The sequence below is a fragment of the Myotis brandtii genome, unplaced genomic scaffold, assembly GCF_000412655.1.
Source record: "Myotis brandtii unplaced genomic scaffold, ASM41265v1 scaffold168, whole genome shotgun sequence".
Classification (NCBI taxonomy): Eukaryota; Metazoa; Chordata; class Mammalia; order Chiroptera; family Vespertilionidae; genus Myotis; species Myotis brandtii.
The window spans coordinates 816,351-835,086 of NW_005356173.1; the positions used below are offsets into that span (position 1 = coordinate 816,351).

The 18,736-nt window shown below is 43.9% G+C and overlaps 1 protein-coding gene across 4 annotated transcripts in view; it reads right to left on the reverse strand.

Moving 5' to 3' along the window:
• The window catches only part of TCAF1 (TRPM8 channel-associated factor 1), a 51,779-nt gene that overhangs the window by 21,079 nt on the left and 11,964 nt on the right, over positions 1-18,736 (reverse strand). For 3 of the 4 annotated variants that reach the window (XM_005862809.2, XM_005862805.2, XM_005862810.2), the window contains exon 2: positions 11,100-11,731. In XM_005862809.2, coding sequence (XP_005862871.1) covers positions 11,100-11,719 — 620 coding nt within the window. In that variant the 5' untranslated portion in view covers positions 11,720-11,731. Of the gene's footprint in view, positions 1-11,099; positions 11,732-18,413; positions 18,607-18,736 lie in introns of those variants that run through there. The other variant, XM_005862807.2, reaches the window with a different exon arrangement.

Genomic DNA, 18,736 nt, shown 5'->3' on the forward strand with positions numbered 1-18,736 from the left:
CCGACGCTCTATCCACTGAGTCTACGCAGTTAGTGTTAGTTGTATTTTTGAAGTGGTTGTTTGCGGCAGCAATCTCCGGTGTTTACCTATGCCGCCATCTTGGTTTCTCTCGCCAAGTTCCATTAGTCTATTTTCTGTTGCTATATATGTATGAAGATTTTAAAAATAAGGTGTTTCTAAAAGGAAACTTGTCGAGTGTTTAAAATGAATAGGTGTATATCAAGTCTATGGGTTTTAGTGAAAAAAAAAATTCATTGTATCATTGCTTATAAGGGAAAAAAATGAGAAAATAACCTTAATGTGTACTAATGCTAAATGACTCATGGAACAATCCAACTGTGAAATGCTATACAGAAATTACAAAGCATAATGCACATATTTATACAGGCATATGGAAAAAATGTTATATATTAAGTGAGAATCAAAGTGCAGATCTCTTTTTCTCTGTCTCTCTTTCTACCCCACTAGCTCTTCCACCCCAACCCCAGTGCATACACAGCAATGTGGGAAAGAGCCAGAAAAGACACAGTCCAAGCTGTGATCACTTCTGGGAGAAAAATAGAATTAGCAAGAGGCAGAGGGATAGGTGGAGGATGAAGATCTTCCACTTTTTACTTTGTATACTTCTGGATTATTTAATTATTTCCCACCAAGAAGCATATATTTTGAAACTGAAGAAAGGAGAATGTTCATAAAAAGGAAAAGAAAGCTGAATTGAGATTTAGTAATTTCTCTTCTATGGTGCAGTATCATCCCACTTGCATTTACTCTAAAAAAACTTCTACTTTATTCTGTGAGAAACAGTTAGTACAATTTTATTACACACTAGAGGCCCGATGCATGAAATTCATGCACTCGGGGGGAGGGGTCCCTCAGCCTGGCCTGCGCTCTCTTGCAGTCTGGGAGCCCTCGGGGATGTCTCACTGATGGCTTAGGCCCGCTCCCATTGGGCCTAAGTGAGACATCCTTAGTGCTGCTGCAGAGGCAGGAGAGGCTCCCACCACTGCTGCTGCACTCGCCAGCTGTGAGCCCAGCTTCTGGCTGAGTGGCATTCCCCCTGTGGGAGTACACTGACCATGAGGGGGAAGCTCCTGCGTTGAGCATCTGCCCCTTGGTGGTCAGTGCACATCATAGCGACCAGTCATTCCACTGTACGGTCGATTTGCATATTAGCCTTTTATGCCTGAGGGATGGGGCCAAAACTAGCTCTTCAACATCCCCCAAAGGGTCCCAGATTGAGAGAGGGCACAGTTCAGGCCGAGGGACCCCACTGGTGCATGATCAGGGCCAGAGAGGGACATGGGAGGTTGGCCAGCCAGGGAGGGACTGCAGGAGGGCTCCAGGGCATGTCCGGCCATCTTGCTCAGTCCCGATCAGCCGGACCCCAGCAGCAAGCTAACCTACCGGTCAGAGCGTCTGCCCCCTGGTGGTCAGTGCACATCATAGCAAGGAGTTGAGCAGCCCTTAGCATATCACGCTTTGATTGGTTGAACGGAGGACTGGATGATCAGACACTTAACATATTAGCCTTTTAATATATAGAATGACTAAGGATGTAGTAAGAAACACAGAGTGTGAGTTAGGAAAGTATAACCTTTATCATGCCTGGCCATGATCTTGACATAAAATCTACAATCAGCATTCTGTATCTATATATATAAAAGCCTAAGTGACCCTCAACCATTCAACCATCTGACCAGTAGCTATGACATGCAATGACCACCAGGAGGCAGATGCTCCAACTGGTAGCTATGACGCACACTGATCACCAGGGGGCAGATGCTCAATGCAGGAGCTGCCGAGCTGCGGTGACTTGGCAGCTGCAGTTCTCGGGTGACACAACTGGAACCAGAGAGGAGGGGGCCCAATTTCAGGGCGTGTCACTTGAGAACTGCCCTCTCGCAATCTGGGACCCCTCGGGGGATGTTGAAGAGTCAGTTTTGGCCCGATCCCTGCAGGCCAGGCTGAAGGACCTCACCAATGCATGAATCCATGCACCGGGCCTCTAGTATACCTAACATATAACTAACTAGCAATGACCTCCAAAGATTTGTGGATCCTTGTTATAAATAAGCTTATTAATATCTGCTCAGATATTGTTGCTTTCCAAACTACGTGGGGAGTCATATTCATGTTACCTTCAGTAATCTAGCAGTTTTCTTGTTTTACTTGAGTTCATTTTAAGTAGATACTAAATTTTAAAAATTCTGAAATCTTAATGATCTGGAATTTAAAAAGATGCTTTTGTATATAACATCTCTTCATCTTTCAAAATGAAGGTGATATATGGCATCTATTTATAATGTTTGTCAATTAGGTTTAACAGGGGTTTTTACAAGCTAAAGTACTTGGAGCATTTCGACAGTTTAGAGCAGGGGTCCTCAAACTACGGCCTGCGGGCCACATGCAAATACAAATATTGTATTTGTTCCCGTTTTGTTTTTTTACTTCAAAATGAGATATGTGCAGTGTGCATAAGAATTTGTTCATAGTTTTTTTTTAAACTATAGTTCGGCCCTCCAATGGTCTGAAGGACAGTGAACTGACCCCCTGTTTAAAAAGTTTGAGGACCCCTGGTTTAGAGCATGAACATTTGTACACCCGTCTTTTCTCTGCATTTCTGATCGACTTTGAGTACAGAGGCATCACTGAAGACTGAAACCAGTCTCAACAGAGTAAAAGCTAAAACGGGGACAAAAACCCTCCACTCCAAAGGTGGGGAATCTTTTTTCTGCCAAGGGCCATTTGGATATTTATAACATCATTCTTGGGCCATACAAAATTATAAACTTAAAAATAACCTGCTGTATTTGATCAAACATTTAATTAACTCACCCTAAAGCCTTGGCAGGGCCAGACCAAATGATTTTGTGGACCTTATATGGCCCTTGGGTTGGACGTTCTCCATCCCTGCTCTACTCCAACACTTTCCACTTAAAGGGAAAAAGAGAGTTGGAAGATGCCAAGGTTACACTGTGCAGTGACTATCAGTAGACCCTGGTTCTATGTTCTACTGACACATGGTATCACAGACTTCTTCCTACAACATTTACTTGGTTTTGGCTATTTCTTATGACTCAATTTATTGAAGATATTTCTGGCTCCTAATTCTGAGATTGTTGGAAATAATTTTCTTGAAAGAAGAAATAATGCCTAGGATATAGAATATACTCAATAAATGCTGGTTAAATGAATGTACAATATTACAAACAGAGTTAGAACTCTTTAATAAAAGACTGAGATTTGGGTTAAAATGAGACAAGGACTTTTTTTTATTGTTTAAAGTATTACAAATAGTAGTACATATGTCTCCTTTTTTTCCCTATTGCCCTTCCCCTGGCCTCCCCTACCCCCCAGATTAGAGGCCCGATGCATGAAGATTCGTGCAAGAATGGGCCTTCCTTCCCCTGGCTGCCTTCCCCTGGCTGCCTTCCCCAGGCTGAAGGGGTGGCACTACCTTCGTTCTGGCCAGAGCTGCCTTTCCACCTTCACTCCGGCCCAGAGCTGCCTTTCCGCCTTCCCATGCTGCCCAGAGGCCCGGAGTCACCACCCCCTCCAGTGCCTTGTGTCCATTGGTTATGTTTATATGCATGCATACAAGTCCTTCAGTCCCTCCACCCTCCCCCTCCCCCCCCAACACTCCCCAGCCTTCCCGCTGAGACAAGGGCTTTTTTATCGAAAAGGCAGAGTAGACTAAATATTTTGGTTGATTTTCCTGAAATCTTCCCAAGATTGGTTATCTAATGATATGTTTAACTGCATTAAATATTTTATCGGTGTCTAGTACCTATTTTGTTAAAAATAAAGGGGGTAAAATGTGGCAGTCATTCATGATGGTGCTGTCTCAGTTTGGTGGAGGAAGTAGGTAAAAATATCAATTAAAATCTCAATACCTAATACAACTGGGACAACACACATGATTTTGGGCAAAAGAGCATAATGATGGATGCTGGTAATTTTCAATGGTTGAAAGTGATATTAGTGATATTCATGACATCATATGCTTACATACCATAGCATGGAGATGGGATGTCAAAATAATTAAAATGCTTTAGGTACTCTAAGCATGTTTCTTAATTTATTCAATTCTCTCAACCACCCTGAAAGGTAGTCATATCCATCCTACTTGACAGATGAGGCTTAGAGAGGTTAGCTCAGGCCCAGGTTTTAGAGAAAGCCCCAGACAGACTTTCTAAAGTCTGTGCTTTTCCCAGGATATATGAAATATCTTCAAAGCATTTTAGAAGTAAAAGTACTAGAATCCTGAGCCCTATAATGGGGCCGCGACTAGTTTATGACAATGACCCAGTGTTTGTGCACATGAATACCTAAGAGAAAGAAGATGGGACTAGTTTTGTACATAAAGCACTAGTTCTGCACCCAGAGAAAGTGCTCAGGAAACCAACTAGACTGAGGCAGCTTTGGATGTGGAGGCTAGTGTTCTAATTGCAGATCATGATGCTTTCTAAGCAGGAAGATAGGGCAGTGACTACGAGGCTTATGTCCTGGCATCTGTGCTATTCTCACTAGGCTAAAAGTAGACCACATGGTTTTATTACTTATAGTTTTTTTTTTTAATCATAAAAGTAGGAGCTTCTTCTGTTAAAAATTGGTTCATCTCAATAAGACCTGTGGACTCTAATTTTAGAAGGTTGAGAGAATCCCAAGTTCTTGTTTAGAATTTAACTGAGTAAGAAATGTGCAAGTAATGAGATTAAAGGTTAAAGGTTAATGTGCACTCATATGTTCAAATGAGAGTTTAAAAATAAATAACAGGACACTTTGGCAGAGTAACTAAATCCACAGGGGCTTTTAATCATAACCTCACTCAGCCTGTGATGGAAATAATCTTTATTCTTGAATTCTGAGAGAAGCATCTTGCTGTCTTGTGTTATCTAATATTTCTAAAATGCTTTGAAGATATTTTGTATAGTATCTGTCACAACAGGAGTGGAGAAAGATCCAAGTGCTCAACAGTAGGCAATGATTAAAGAGGGCACATATACAACTCTAAAGATTGTATAGAATGAAAAATTGTTATGAGCAGAATTCAATATAACATGCATACCAGGATGACAACAATGTATAATTATGAATGAAAGGGGAAAATAATATGCAAAGATGAAAAGAGTTGTATTGTGTGTTTAAAATGTAATATTTAAAAAAAATATATCTTTATTGATTTCAGAGCAGAAGGGACCCTTCCCCTGGCCTCCCCTACCCCCCAGATTAGAGGCCCGATGCATGAAGATTCGTGCAAGAATGGGCCTTCCTTCCCCTGGCTGCCTTCCCCTGGCTGCCTTCCCCAGGCTGAAGGGGTGGCACTACCTTCGTTCTGGCCAGAGCTGCCTTTCCACCTTCACTCCGGCCCAGAGCTGCCTTTCCGCCTTCCCATGCTGCCCAGAGGCCCGGAGTGGCTGGGGCAGTGCGGAACGCCTGCATCGTTGCCATAGCACCCCGCCCCACCCCCGGCCACTTGGCGCCTGCATATGCAAATTAACCCACCATCTTTGTTGGGTTATGCTTTCTAAGCAGGAAGATAGGGCAGTGACTACGAGGCTTATGTCCTGGCATCTGTGCTATTCTCACTAGGCTAAAAGTAGACCACATGGTTTTATTACTTATAGTTTTTTTTTTTAATCATAAAAGTAGGAGCTTCTTCTGTTAAAAATTGGTTCATCTCAATAAGACCTGTGGACTCTAATTTTAGAAGGTTGAGAGAATCCCAAGTTCTTGTTTAGAATTTAACTGAGTAAGAAATGTGCAAGTAATGAGATTAAAGGTTAAAGGTTAATGTGCACTCATATGTTCAAATGAGAGTTTAAAAATAAATAACAGGACACTTTGGCAGAGTAACTAAATCCACAGGGGCTTTTAATCATAACCTCACTCAGCCTGTGATGGAAATAATCTTTATTCTTGAATTCTGAGAGAAGCATCTTGCTGTCTTGTGTTATCTAATATTTCTAAAATGCTTTGAAGATATTTTGTATAGTATCTGTCACAACAGGAGTGGAGAAAGATCCAAGTGCTCAACAGTAGGCAATGATTAAAGAGGGCACATATACAACTCTAAAGATTGTATAGAATGAAAAATTGTTATGAGCAGAATTCAATATAACATGCATACCAGGATGACAACAATGTATAATTATGAATGAAAGGGGAAAATAATATGCAAAGATGAAAAGAGTTGTATTGTGTGTTTAAAATGTAATATTTAAAAAAAATATATCTTTATTGATTTCAGAGCAGAAGGGAGAGAGAGAAAGAAATAGAAACATCAATGATGAGAGAGAATCATTAATTGGCTGCCTCCTTCACGCCCCCTACTGAGGATCAAGCCCTCAACCTGAGCATGTGCCCTTGACCAGAATCAAACCTGGGACCCTTCAGTCCACAGGCTGACACTCTATCGACTGAGCCAAACCAGCTAGGGCAATCCAGCAACATTTACTAGTAAAAAGTAGTTTAAAAGAGTATCCCATGAAGAAGAATCATAATTCAAAAATATTGGCAATATCATATATATACAGACATACAAATATATCCTACACATATACATCATACATTATATATAATGCCATACACACACACACATATATCATATCCATATATATAAAAGCCTAAGCTACCATTACGACTGAACGACTGGACGACCAGCTGGTAGCTATGATGCACACTGACCCAGACCTTGCTGTTGGGGCCCTGACAGCCCCAAATTTGGTTCACCTGCACCCCAGACCCAGACAGGAGGGAGGAGGGAGCCAAATTCCTCGTGGAATCGGCTGTTGGTTAGCTTGTTGCTGGGGCCAACCTCCCGTGGTCCCTTCCCCCCCTACCAATCAGCCCCCTGATTGCTGGCCGGCCAACCTCCCATGGCCCCTTCCCCCAGCAGGCCGGCCCCCCAATCGGCCCCAATCGCTGGCCAGGCTGAGGGACCCCACCCGTGCACGAATTCATACACTGGGCCTCTAATATTATATATGTAACATCACACACACATACACACATATATGTATGTATATGAGAGATATTAGAAAGGAATGGGAAAATAATTAGCTAATAGAGAATTTTGTTTTATATTTTCTGTTTAGGTAATAAAAAGTGTTTGTGTGCTATATAGATGTGGAAGATCTTTAATGTGACTTCTAAACTACTTTACTTGTCTTTTAATGTTCTTACATGTGAAGCAAGGTAGTGAAATATATGCCTTATTAATAAAATTTGGAAAATAAAAGTTTAAAAGTAAAAATCTTCTACCATTATTCCATCCCCTCAGGGGATGTCGGAGGCCCAGTGCATGGATTTGGCCTGATCCCCACAGGCCAGGCAAAGGGACCCCACTGGTGCACGAATCTGTGCACTGGGCCTCTAGTATGCATATAAGATCTTTGGTTAATCTCTTCCCGCCCTCCCCCCTTCCCTCTGAGATTCATCAGTCTGTTCCATGTTTCCATGCCTGTGCATTGAGCGTCTGCCCCCTGATAGTCAGTGCATGTCATAGCTACCGGTCGAACGGTCAAACGGTCGCTTAGGTTTTTATATATATAGATTGATTTCAGAGAGGAAGGGAGAGGAAGAGAGAGATAGAAACATCAATGATGAGAGAGAATCATTGATCACCTGCCTCCTGCACACACCCCCTCTCCTGGGACGGGGACCAAGCCCACAACCTGGGCATGTGCCCTGACCGGAAATTGAACCATGACCACCTGGTTCATAGGTTGATGCTCAACCACTGAGCCATGCCAGCTGGGGCTGCAATTCTCTTTAATAGAAGATAGCTGGATTCTCATTTCTGTTTCTAAGTTTTATCTGTTGGGATATGTTGTTTTGGTTATCCTATAAAATAAAAGGCTAATACAGTGGGGCCTTAACTTACGAGTTTAATTCGTTCCATGACGGAGCTCATAACTCAAATTACTCGTATGCCAAATCAACAGTGAACGAGTGAGACACGTGATGCTGTCTGATGTTGTGGTGTTCACTGTGACGTTCGCTGTGCCAACTAGCGGTGGGGTATCTGAAGCTGGCTCATAACCCGAATTTTAGCTCGCAACTCAAAGCAAAATATCAGCCGAGAGACGGCTCGTATCTCGAAAAACTCCTTAGTTGGGACACTGGTAAGTCAAGGCCCCACTGTATGCAAATTGACCCAACAGTGGAACAACTGGTCACTATGACGCGCACTGACCACCAGGGGGCAGATGCTCAAGGCAGGAGCTGCCCCCTGGTGGTCAGTGCACTCCCACAGGGGGAGCACCGCTCAGCCATTAGCGGGGCTCATGGCTGGCGAGAGCAGCGGTGGTGGCAGGAGCCTCTCCCGCCTCCGCAGCAGCACTAAGGATGTCTCCCTTTAATTTTTCCTAGACACTCTGATTTTACTTATGACTCTCACCTTTGCTTTCCCTCCATCCTCCACCGCAACAGTAACTTGCTCCAGGCTCACTTCGCTCTAGTGTCTAGGAGATACGTCTGCCACCAGAACTGCGATTCCCAGCATTCCTGGTGCTCCCCATGATCTTGGTTTTCCTTTCCTGCTCTTTCTCCATCCCATGGTCTCCCACTCTGCCAAGTCCTCCAAGCCGCCAGTTCTCCCTCTCTGCTCTCCGTCTGGCAGCTTGGGGAGCCAAGTTCCCCAAGCCACTCCACTCTCCACCGGCTCTCCCGCTCTGCTCTCCACCTGGTGCCTGTGTATGCAAATTAACCTGCCATCTTTGTCGGGTTAATAGGCATACTCACTCCTGATTGGCTGGTGAGCGTAGCGGAGGGACGGTCAATTTACATGTTTCTCTTTTATTTATAGGATAGATCTGAGAGCTCTACCCATTAGTGATATTTTGGCCTTTTTCTTATGTAATATTTTCTAAACATAGCTATATTTTTTTGAGCAAAATTAGAAACATACTGAACAACAGCTTAGTATCCTACTTTATTTCATTTAATAGTGTTACCCAAAAGATTTTCCCCCTGTCCTTAAATATTCTTGGAAACATATATTTCTAGTGGTTGGTTAATAATTTTGTAATTTATTTAGCCATTCTACTCTTCCCTATTACAAATAATGCTGAATTGCATATCCTTATACATGAATCTGATTACATCCTGATTATTTATTTTTTAAAGTCCTATTAAAAGAACCTATTTTTAAAGGTTTATTGCAGTTTAATTTACATAAAGTAAAATTATCTCAACTTAGGTGTACAATTAATGAATTTTGAAAAATGCATATAGTTTTTTCCCCACAACACCAGGTGGGAGAAAGATAGCTCAATGCTTATATTTCAGCATTGGGCACTTGAGAGCTAATATTAAGAAAATTGTGGGGGAAAGGAGAGAGGATTGTTTTCTCATTTTCCCTACTAATATCAACTATGCATTTAATCATTATTTCATCTCTCTCTCTCTCTCTCTCTGACACACACACACACACACACACACACACACACACTGTACCTTTTATTTTCTTCTGCTTACTTCATTTCAGCCAGTTCACTCAGGAAAATAACTATTGTCATCCTCAATTCATACACAAGTCAAAAAATTACCCATCTACCATATGAGTAATGCTATGATATACCTACCTGTATAACCAGAGTCAAAAGGTGTGATGTAATGTTACCTAATAAATAACCAATATAATAACCCATAATTTCCACAATAGATTCTATATATTTTCCTAATTAAGTCAGATTTTTTTCTCAAGAGTTAGTCTTCAAGTTGATTTTACCCATGAACGAACACACATGTGCATATACACACACATACACAGACAGACAACCCAACCAGCCCCAAATTAGAATCACTGATGATGAGAGATGATTTAGGCACAGCCAAAGAAAAAAGAGGCATGGTTTTGGTAGAAACATACATATTTTAAGGCAACTAAGGGGGATTAAACTGGTAAGAAATAGAACTATGGTCAAGTCTTACCTTCCCCTTCTTTAGGATCAAGATCATTGGTAAGCTGGAGTTTGATCAATTTGATCAGTCACTATTCCTCTGAATAACTGTGTCTCTCCTCATTGAACATGTGAGAACGGAGCTGGGGGGTGTTCTAGGAGTTCTATGCCAGGACACTCATTCCCTGTCTCTCTACTAACCCTGGTGTGCCCTCCTCACCCAATCCTATCTTATTCTGTTCCCATCAGTCAGAAATACCACTGCTGAGAGTTTTAATGTACAATATAGGGCGTGGCCTAGTACACCTTTTTTACCCCTGGGACTTCCAGCTTCTAATCTCTTTCAATCATCCGTCCAATACAAGTTTACCGACCACCGACCAACCTACTCTGTTCAGCACTGTCAGAGGGATGGGAGCACAATGTGAACAGAACAGGCTGGGCAGTGCTCTCAAAGACTTTCAGTGTAGCTGCCCCTACATCACATACCTGCTTCATTCTCCACCATCAGGTCTTTTGTCCCCAGAGATAAAATCCTCTCCGAACTCCTAGATATAGCATATATCACTGGTGCCATCTTTTCTGCTATCTCAGTTTCTCACTGTCATCCTAATCCTATCTCGCCAGACATTTAAAAACCTTTGCCACAGCTTTCTAGGCTGGCGGTTGCCAACCTTTTAGACCCCATGGACCACCAGTGGTCCACGGACCACCGGTTGGCGACCACTGCTCCAAAGGTTTCCTTAAACCAGCGGTCGCCAATCTTTTGGACCTCATGGACCACCGGTGGTCCCTGGACCACTGGTTGGTGACCGCTGCTCTAGGCTGTTTTATGGGGTCCCTCTTGTCCATTTTCTTTTCTTCACATTTCAGTTGCAAGCAACCTTCTTCTATGACCCTTTCTGAATCTGTCATGCCAATTCTAGGATTTAGCAATATATTTTATTAAGCTAGATGCTGAGGGACATAATGGCCACTAAGAAATTTCTCCCTTCAAAGAAATAAGTGGTCTGGTCTGAGGAGGCAGCTGCATTGGAGACCCTGCCCCTCCCGTGACTAAGGATATTTTAAAAATCTGGTTGATTTATGGTGAATCCACCAAAGTCTCTTCTGATAGTCTAGAAATAACCTGAACACAAAAACAGTGTCTGTTTTTTAACCTGGGACCAATCCCCACTGAGGTAATGTACTCACCTAACTAAGACTGGAGTCTTGGGCATCTTCTTAGACACTTTACAGAAACTTGTGTCTCCTTTGTTGTCAGTGAAGTATATGCCTGCCACGCTGGTCACGAGGTTCCCAGGGAAAGTGAACAGAACCCTTTCATCGTCGCCTTGGTTGGCCCAATCCCAGGCTTGGCCTCCAATGAGCAAACCTCCTCCATGTTTCATAAACTTGACCAACTTTTCAGTCATGGTTTCATTGTAGGCATCAATACAGTAAACCCCCAAGGAGTCTTTCACTTCCGGCTCAAGCTTTGCCTCCACCCCAGAGCCCTCGAGGATTTTGGCCAGAGGTGCCAGGGATGGGTGTACACCTACGGGAGCCCCAGGGGAAGAACAAAGCCACCCCACTGCATTGAGGAGAAAGGGAGTGAGCTGGGCTTCTACCAAGTAGTCTTCATGGGATACCACCACCAGGCGGCCTCGGCCATAGGAGGATGCAGCAATGAGGACCTGGCCCATGTCATTCAGCATCACTGGGAAGGAAGCCTCTCCAATAAGAAGCAGTTCACATGGGACGGCATCTTCAGGGACATCCCAGCTTGTCACTCCATTCATAAGGGCTTCAAAGGCAGCTGAGGGGGTCGCCATGGTTATGGGCTTCTGCAGAGAGAAAGCAAAGATTCAGCTTGGTGAAGAACAGATAAACAAACAAATCACGTCATTCCTCTGCTAGCTGGGGCAATTCTTCCATCACCCAGATGAGACTGACATTGTGAAATGACTCAGGCACTCACCAGGGGTGGCAGTGTCTCCAATCTAAGAGACACCATAGCACTGTCCTCTTAAACTCTTGGGGTCAAACTAAAAGGGCTCAATGCTTTTTCATCACCAAAGGAAACAAACAGAAGTGAAGACTGTGTCCCGAAAGAGATACAGTATGTTCAGGTATTAAGCCCAGAACCTGTGAATGTGACCTTATTTGGAAATAGGGTCTTTGCAGACATGAGCAAGTTAAGATGAGGTCATACTGGATTTGAGGGGGCTCTAATCTAATGACTGGTGTCCCCATAAGAGGAGGAAAATTGGACAGAGACACAAATAGACAGGGGAGAATGCTATGAGAAGAGGACACAGGGACTGGAATGAAACATTTACTAGCCAAGGGATGCCAAAGATTGCTGGCAAACACCAGGAACTAGAAAGAGGCATGGGATGGATTCTTCTTCAGAACTTCCAGAAAGAACAACTTTGCCAACACCTGGGCTGAAAACTCATAAGCCTCCAGAACTATGAGAGAATATCATTCTGTTGTTTAAGCCACCTAGTTTTTGGTAATTTGTTCAAGCAGCCCTCAGAAACTAATACAGTGATGCAGCATGTTTCCCGCCCCTCTCCCACTACTCGGCTCCTACACTGATCTTATTAATCCCAGCTGGGGGAACCCAGAATTTCAGTCTGAAAAGTCTGGGTCCTCAGAGACAGTGCTTTGGCCATAGTCACAACCTGGCTAAGAGGAAAGCAGAAGACCTCTGTGGCTGGAGCCCAGGTCCCAGATAAGCAGAAGGCAACAAGTTATGAAATTATGGCAGATGCTTACTTGCACCTGTCCAGGTGGAGGAAGGTGTGTATGTCTGTGGATATGTACTCACAAAAATCCTCGGCTTCTACACATGAGCACCCCACTAAGGATACTCTACAGTCTTACTCCACTGTATGCACTTTATTGAAACAGTTCCCCAAGTACAGATGTGTTTCCACACTGTGAACATCCAGGGCTTGTCATCCTCACTGATCACTCTACTCAGTGGCCCTGGGCAGTACTGTTCTCTTGGTCCCTGAGGCTCTCACCACCTCTAACCTTATGACCCAAGCCCACATTATCTGCCACCTCTAGAACCATTTACTTCCTTTCCTTCTCTTACCTCTTCTGAAAATGTAGGTATTCCTTATGATTTGATCTTTGGCACTTACCATTTTTCTATATCCTTTGTCAGAGAACAGACTCATTCTCAAGGGATTACAAGTTCAGCTCTGGAGTTAGGCTGTCTGGGTCTGAATCTCAGCTTTGCTGTTACTAACTGTGAAATCAGGCAACTCATCTCAGATTTAGTTTCCTCAATCTTTAAGTAGGGATAATAGGATCTATCACAAAAGGTTGTCCTAAGGATTAAAGGAAATTGCATAGGTTAAGTGTCTTTCAATTATTTATTATATTTATGAATATTCAATTATTATATATGTATATGCACATGTAGAAATACACACACATATCTATGTATACTAGCTTATAATTATTTGGTTAAATGTAAACTAAATATGTGCATAATAGAAAATTCTTATAAAGTAAACAAAAAAACTAACCTAATATTAGATTTTACAAACACTGAATTAAGCATTTATTGATTCTGATTTTTATAGTTTTCATAATTTTGGAGCCAATACTAATACTAATTAGTGCTCTATTGAGTTCTCAAGTATTCTATGAACCCTTGAAAAAGCCCTTGGCACAGGTACCGTGCCCTGGTCCTAATATAACTGGTGAAGAACAGATAAACAAACTCAAGGCCTCCGTGCAAGAGCCACTCTCTGATTGGCATCAGTCTTTAAAAGTAAAGAAGTCTTACATTTATTCTTTTCCCTCCAAACTAGCTTCTCTTAGGTAATTTCCCAAGCTTGATGTCCCTAGTTGTTAAAGAGGATAACCTCTAGGCCAGAAAACTACCTAGAAGATACAATCAGCAAACATTTCGTTAATAAGAGCTTGTCTCTTCCCTGCTCCTCCTGGTGTTTACAAATAACCAGGACAGCAAGCCACAGAGTCACAGTTGTATCCCTTCTGCCCCTGCTCCATATCCTGTCAATGTCCTCATTCACAATTCCCAATCATGCTGTCACTAACCTAGTTCAGGTCCTCAGTAACTCACTCCTTCACTAAACTGATCCAGTTTCTCTGTCACCAGTTACCTGTTGTTACTCTATTCTTATGTCTCAGAAGAGAACCCCTTAGACCTCATCCTGGCCCACAGGGGAAAATCTGAGCAGTACTGGGGTGTGAAGCTTCCAGGGCTGGCTGCTCCTTACTTTTCCAGCTGTATCTCCAGCCACAATCTCTCCACAGCTTCCAGAACACAGGGCATCCGTGGACATGCCCTGCTTTCACTTTTGTAGGGAGCGGCTCTAGGGTCAAGCCTGGGGCTGACCCGTGGCAGGGCCACAAACAAGTCCCAGCCTGGAGGGCAGAGCTCCCCTAGCATAATTAAGCCTGACCTTGTTACCCTCCCTAATTCCTTCCTAAGTAGCTAATGGTCTGTGGGAGGTGCAGCAAGTGTTGCCAAAACAAGAACATTTGTATACATGTTAATCTACCCTTGTTTTAACCAGACTATAAAATAAAGCATCAATTTGCAGGCTGGGTCTTTCTGTGTCCTCATCCAGGCATGGGAGATCCACTGAGCCCCAGCTGTATTCTCTTGTCTGTCTTTTCTTCAGTCCTTCACCACCCCTCCTCAGGTTCACCGTTGGCCGTGCTGGTGCGGCACACACTTTAGATTCTCTTCCCATTCTGTCTCATCCTGCTCCCTCTCCCATGTCTTTCTACCTGTTGAAATCCTATCCTCCTAAGAGAAGATATTCATGGAAGAGGGAATTTATATGGCCAGTCAGTCTATGAAAATATACTCAATCTCACTGGTCATGCAAAGGAAAATATAATGTATGTTGCCCATATTGTCAAAAAAGGATGTGGTGAAGACAAAGAAGAAAGTGAAGAAGACAAAGGCAGCTAATAATGTCTAATGTCCAAAAGGCTTTGGGGACGTCACATCTGCTGAAAGGGCTGAAAAACTGACAACCATCTAACAGTGGCAATCAGTTTCAAAGGTGTACCTATCCTTACACCAGTGCCCCTCTTCTACTAACCTTTCTTAGATATAAGAGTAGCTCTATTAAAGTGTATATACGAGGATGCTTGTCTCCACAAAAACTGACCTAAAAATTGAGATAGATAAGTGACAAGGAATGTTTCTTGGAACAAGTTTTGACTCCTGTGGGTACAGACAGGATCTCTAACCCAAAACCACACTTTTATCCACATATCCTGTCCCTATAGCCCACTGTGCTGCAACATATGACCCTGGGGCATAGCCCCCACCAGCCACCCATACACTTTCCATGAAGAGCAACTCTTAGACCTCTTCTCTCTGGGACTATGTTGCTGCTGGTGTTGCTATTCAGCAAATATCCAGAACAGGGAACTCACATTTTTGTCTCTCTGATTGTCCTCTGAGCTAGTTCCCAGAAGAAATATCTGTGAAGTGACAAGGGATAGGCAGTTGGCTTGGAGATCTGAAAAGTAGGGGACTAGGGAAAAGAGGAGGGTTTTTCCTGACGGGTCTCCTCCTTCTACCGTTCTGAGCTGAATTGCTGACCCAAGGGGAGTGGGGTATGCCTGGGCTCCCTTTCTCTCTGCCAGTTTCCCCGTTTGTGAGGCTGCAGGGTCAGCCCTGGTCTGACACCAATGCTGTGTACATGGCAAGACAACGTTTGAGAGGGAGAATACTTGAGTTAAGTATGATAATATGCATGCTAGAGTATCGTATAGCTATTACAAAGAATGAGTTACATCTATTTTGTACCTACCTAGAAGAATGTCCTAGGTATATTTTAAGTGAAATTTTCAAATCATCATAATATAGAGGACACAAACCCATTTTGGTATGGATGTAGATAATAATAGTAGTAGAATTAATAATTTTTGTAGGTAGTAGTAATGACAAGACAGTGCTAACCAGGTTCCCAGCATTCTTATAAGTGCTTCACATAAATTGTTTAATCCTGATGAGGTATGTGTTGTCACTTTCCCTATTTATATATGGGCAAAGCCACAAAGAAAACAAAAAACCTGCCCTACAGAGAATCTGTTACTTGCTTAAGTAACACAGGTGGTGGTGGAAACAGCCTTCAAAACACAGGAAATCTAGTTCTGAGTCCACATTTTTAAGTACCAGCAACAGATAAGCCTGATAAGTCCCTGTTTCTTATATAGGTAGAAAGTCTATGAAGCTACATTTCAACATACTAACATTAGGAAGGGGAGAGGCAAACAGTATTCTTTCCCTTTATACAAGTCTGCATCCTTTCAATTGTTTTCTGTATTACTGTTACAATTAAAAATAGCACAGGTAATATAAAATCAATGAACCAAGTAAATACACTCTGATTTACTATATAAATTAGATTGACCAACTGATCCTTTCTTACTTGTCCCAATGTCTTCTTCACTTCCCAACAAGTTGTCCATTTGCCCACCAATAAATTTGATTTTTCTCTGTGGGGGTTCCTTGAACTTTGCAGCTGGTTCTATTCCCACTTTAACCAGCTATGGGTAACTCTGACACTTGACTTTTGAACCAAATGCCTGTGTCGCTGTTTACCTTCTAAGCATGGTGAGTTCAGATGGACACAGCCTGGAGAAACCCCTTTTACTTCTCCCCTGAAGTTCTTCATCGTTGCTTCTACTTCCACGGATCCTGCATTCTCTTTCAGGCCTACCAACTTTCTGCAACCCAAGGCACCTCTAAAACAGACGGTACCCCAGGCACAACTTATAACTAGGGAGAGAGCTTCACAGATCCCCTACCCCTGCCACAAAGTGATCCCATGGTACCTAAATAGGGTTTCCCTTAAGCAAGTGCATAAATATAGATAGGAAGTAGGGCAGTGGCCCTGTCTTGCTTATTGTACCATATCCTACATTATAATTTCATTTCAAATCCCAGAAGTAGGGCAAGTGTCTGAGGTCAGGTTCTTTGGATTTCCTAGGATAATGAATAGATACTCTGTAGATGGGATTGAATGAATGATGGATATAAGGTGTGGGTGTAAGGGTCAACCTAGGATGACTTCTTTAGCAAACAGCTACCCTGGCCTTGAAAAATGATGCATGTCAGAAACATCCAATTTGATAGATCTTCTCTTCTTCATGCCGTTTTCTTCCATGAAACCTTTTTCTTTTTCCTTATATGTTTTTAAATGTCCCTGAATTTTTCTTAAGCCAGAATTAGGGTGGGTGCAACCTCTTTTGTATTCTGTCTGAGATATCCCCAGCCCAATCTTAATGATTTCCACTTAAAAATGGTTTAATTCATGTATTTAAAAGAATATGTAATGCATGTGGAAGGATATGGATGGTAAAATAATAATAAAATAATTTTAAAATTTAACAGACTCTCATATACCACTACTCAGCTTAAAAAACAGACCATTCCTATTATCTCTGAAGGTCTGCCTGTAGCTCGCTGGAATCATTCCCTCCCCCATTCTCATAAAAGCCATTCAAAACTTTGCTTTTTCTATTCCCTTGTTTTGATCTTACTACACTCCCTTCTGGAGTCCGAGTTCCCCTGGGGCTCTTTCTTACTCCTATTTGCTCACTTATCTCATTGCCAGACTCCCAGCTGAACAGCAAAATGGAGGACCACTAGCCCAGGCGGGAGAAGGCCTGTTTTGTATTTTAAAAATTCTGGTGCTGCCTCTTCTTAGCTGTCGATCACACTGTCTCAGAGGGTGTTCTACCAAATGCACAGTGCTGGACAGGGGCGGTCTACAGTCCCAGGGGCTGTCACTACTAAGCTCTGGTGTGTGATCCCTCTCCTCCACTTCCTCTGCAGGCCCTCACCCAAGCCAGACTTTCCTTCCCAGGCCCAGAGCCAGTCCACAAAGAGCAAGTCAGTGACGTCAGAGGAGTGGAGGGGGCCTTAGGTAGGGGAGGAGTGGCGCAGAGAGGAAAAGCTGGGGTTGGCAGGGAATTCTGCAGGCCCGCTGGCGCTGAGGTTTGGGAGGGACCAGTGGCCCCTCTTCCACACATTCCAGGCTCCAGGGCACCTGTGCTAGTGGATGAGGGATCTTGGTCCCAGGCAAGGTATTGGTAAAAATCAAAGGGCAGTAGGGCAGAAGTGATGCTCTGTCACCAGCCACCTGTGTGACTCGGAGCCAGCCCAGCCTCCTCCCTGGGCCACGGTATTCTCATCCCCTGAAGCTTTGAATTAGATGCTTTTCCTCTAGCTCAGGCTTGTGCATAACTCAACGACACAAAGCAGGTAAACAAACATCATACATCAGGGCCCGGAGGAGCACTGCGGCAGGCGCGACGCAGAGCCCGTGAGCAGAGAACAATCGCGAACAGGACTGCGACACAAACAGCGAGTCATCTGTCCCCGGTTTGGGCTCACGCAGGTCCGCCTGCAGCCTCCTCGGCCTCCCGCACCGTCCTCCCCCAGACCCAGGCCCATCCGCCGCTACCGGCCCTCCTCGGGCCTGCGGGCATTGGAAGAGGGCCACTCACCTGGTCGCCCTGCAACTTACAACCGGGCGGCTGGGGAGAGTGGGGTGGGGGGAAGCAGCGCTGGATGCAGAGGGCGCGCGCGGTGCGGGGGGAAGGGTCTTCTCTGCCAGGAGCGCCGGGGCGAGGAGGGCAGAGCGCGGAGGAGATGGAGCGGGAGCAGAGGAGGGGTTCCCGAGCAGTCTCCTCCTCCCCACTTCCTCCAGGGCGGGATCGAGCCCGAGGGGCGGCGCCTGGCAGGGGACAGCTCTTCTTTGTGTCCCGGTCCTGTCAGCTGGACACTACGGCGGCGGCTCCCATTCGGGTGGCAGTGGGACCGGCCGTTT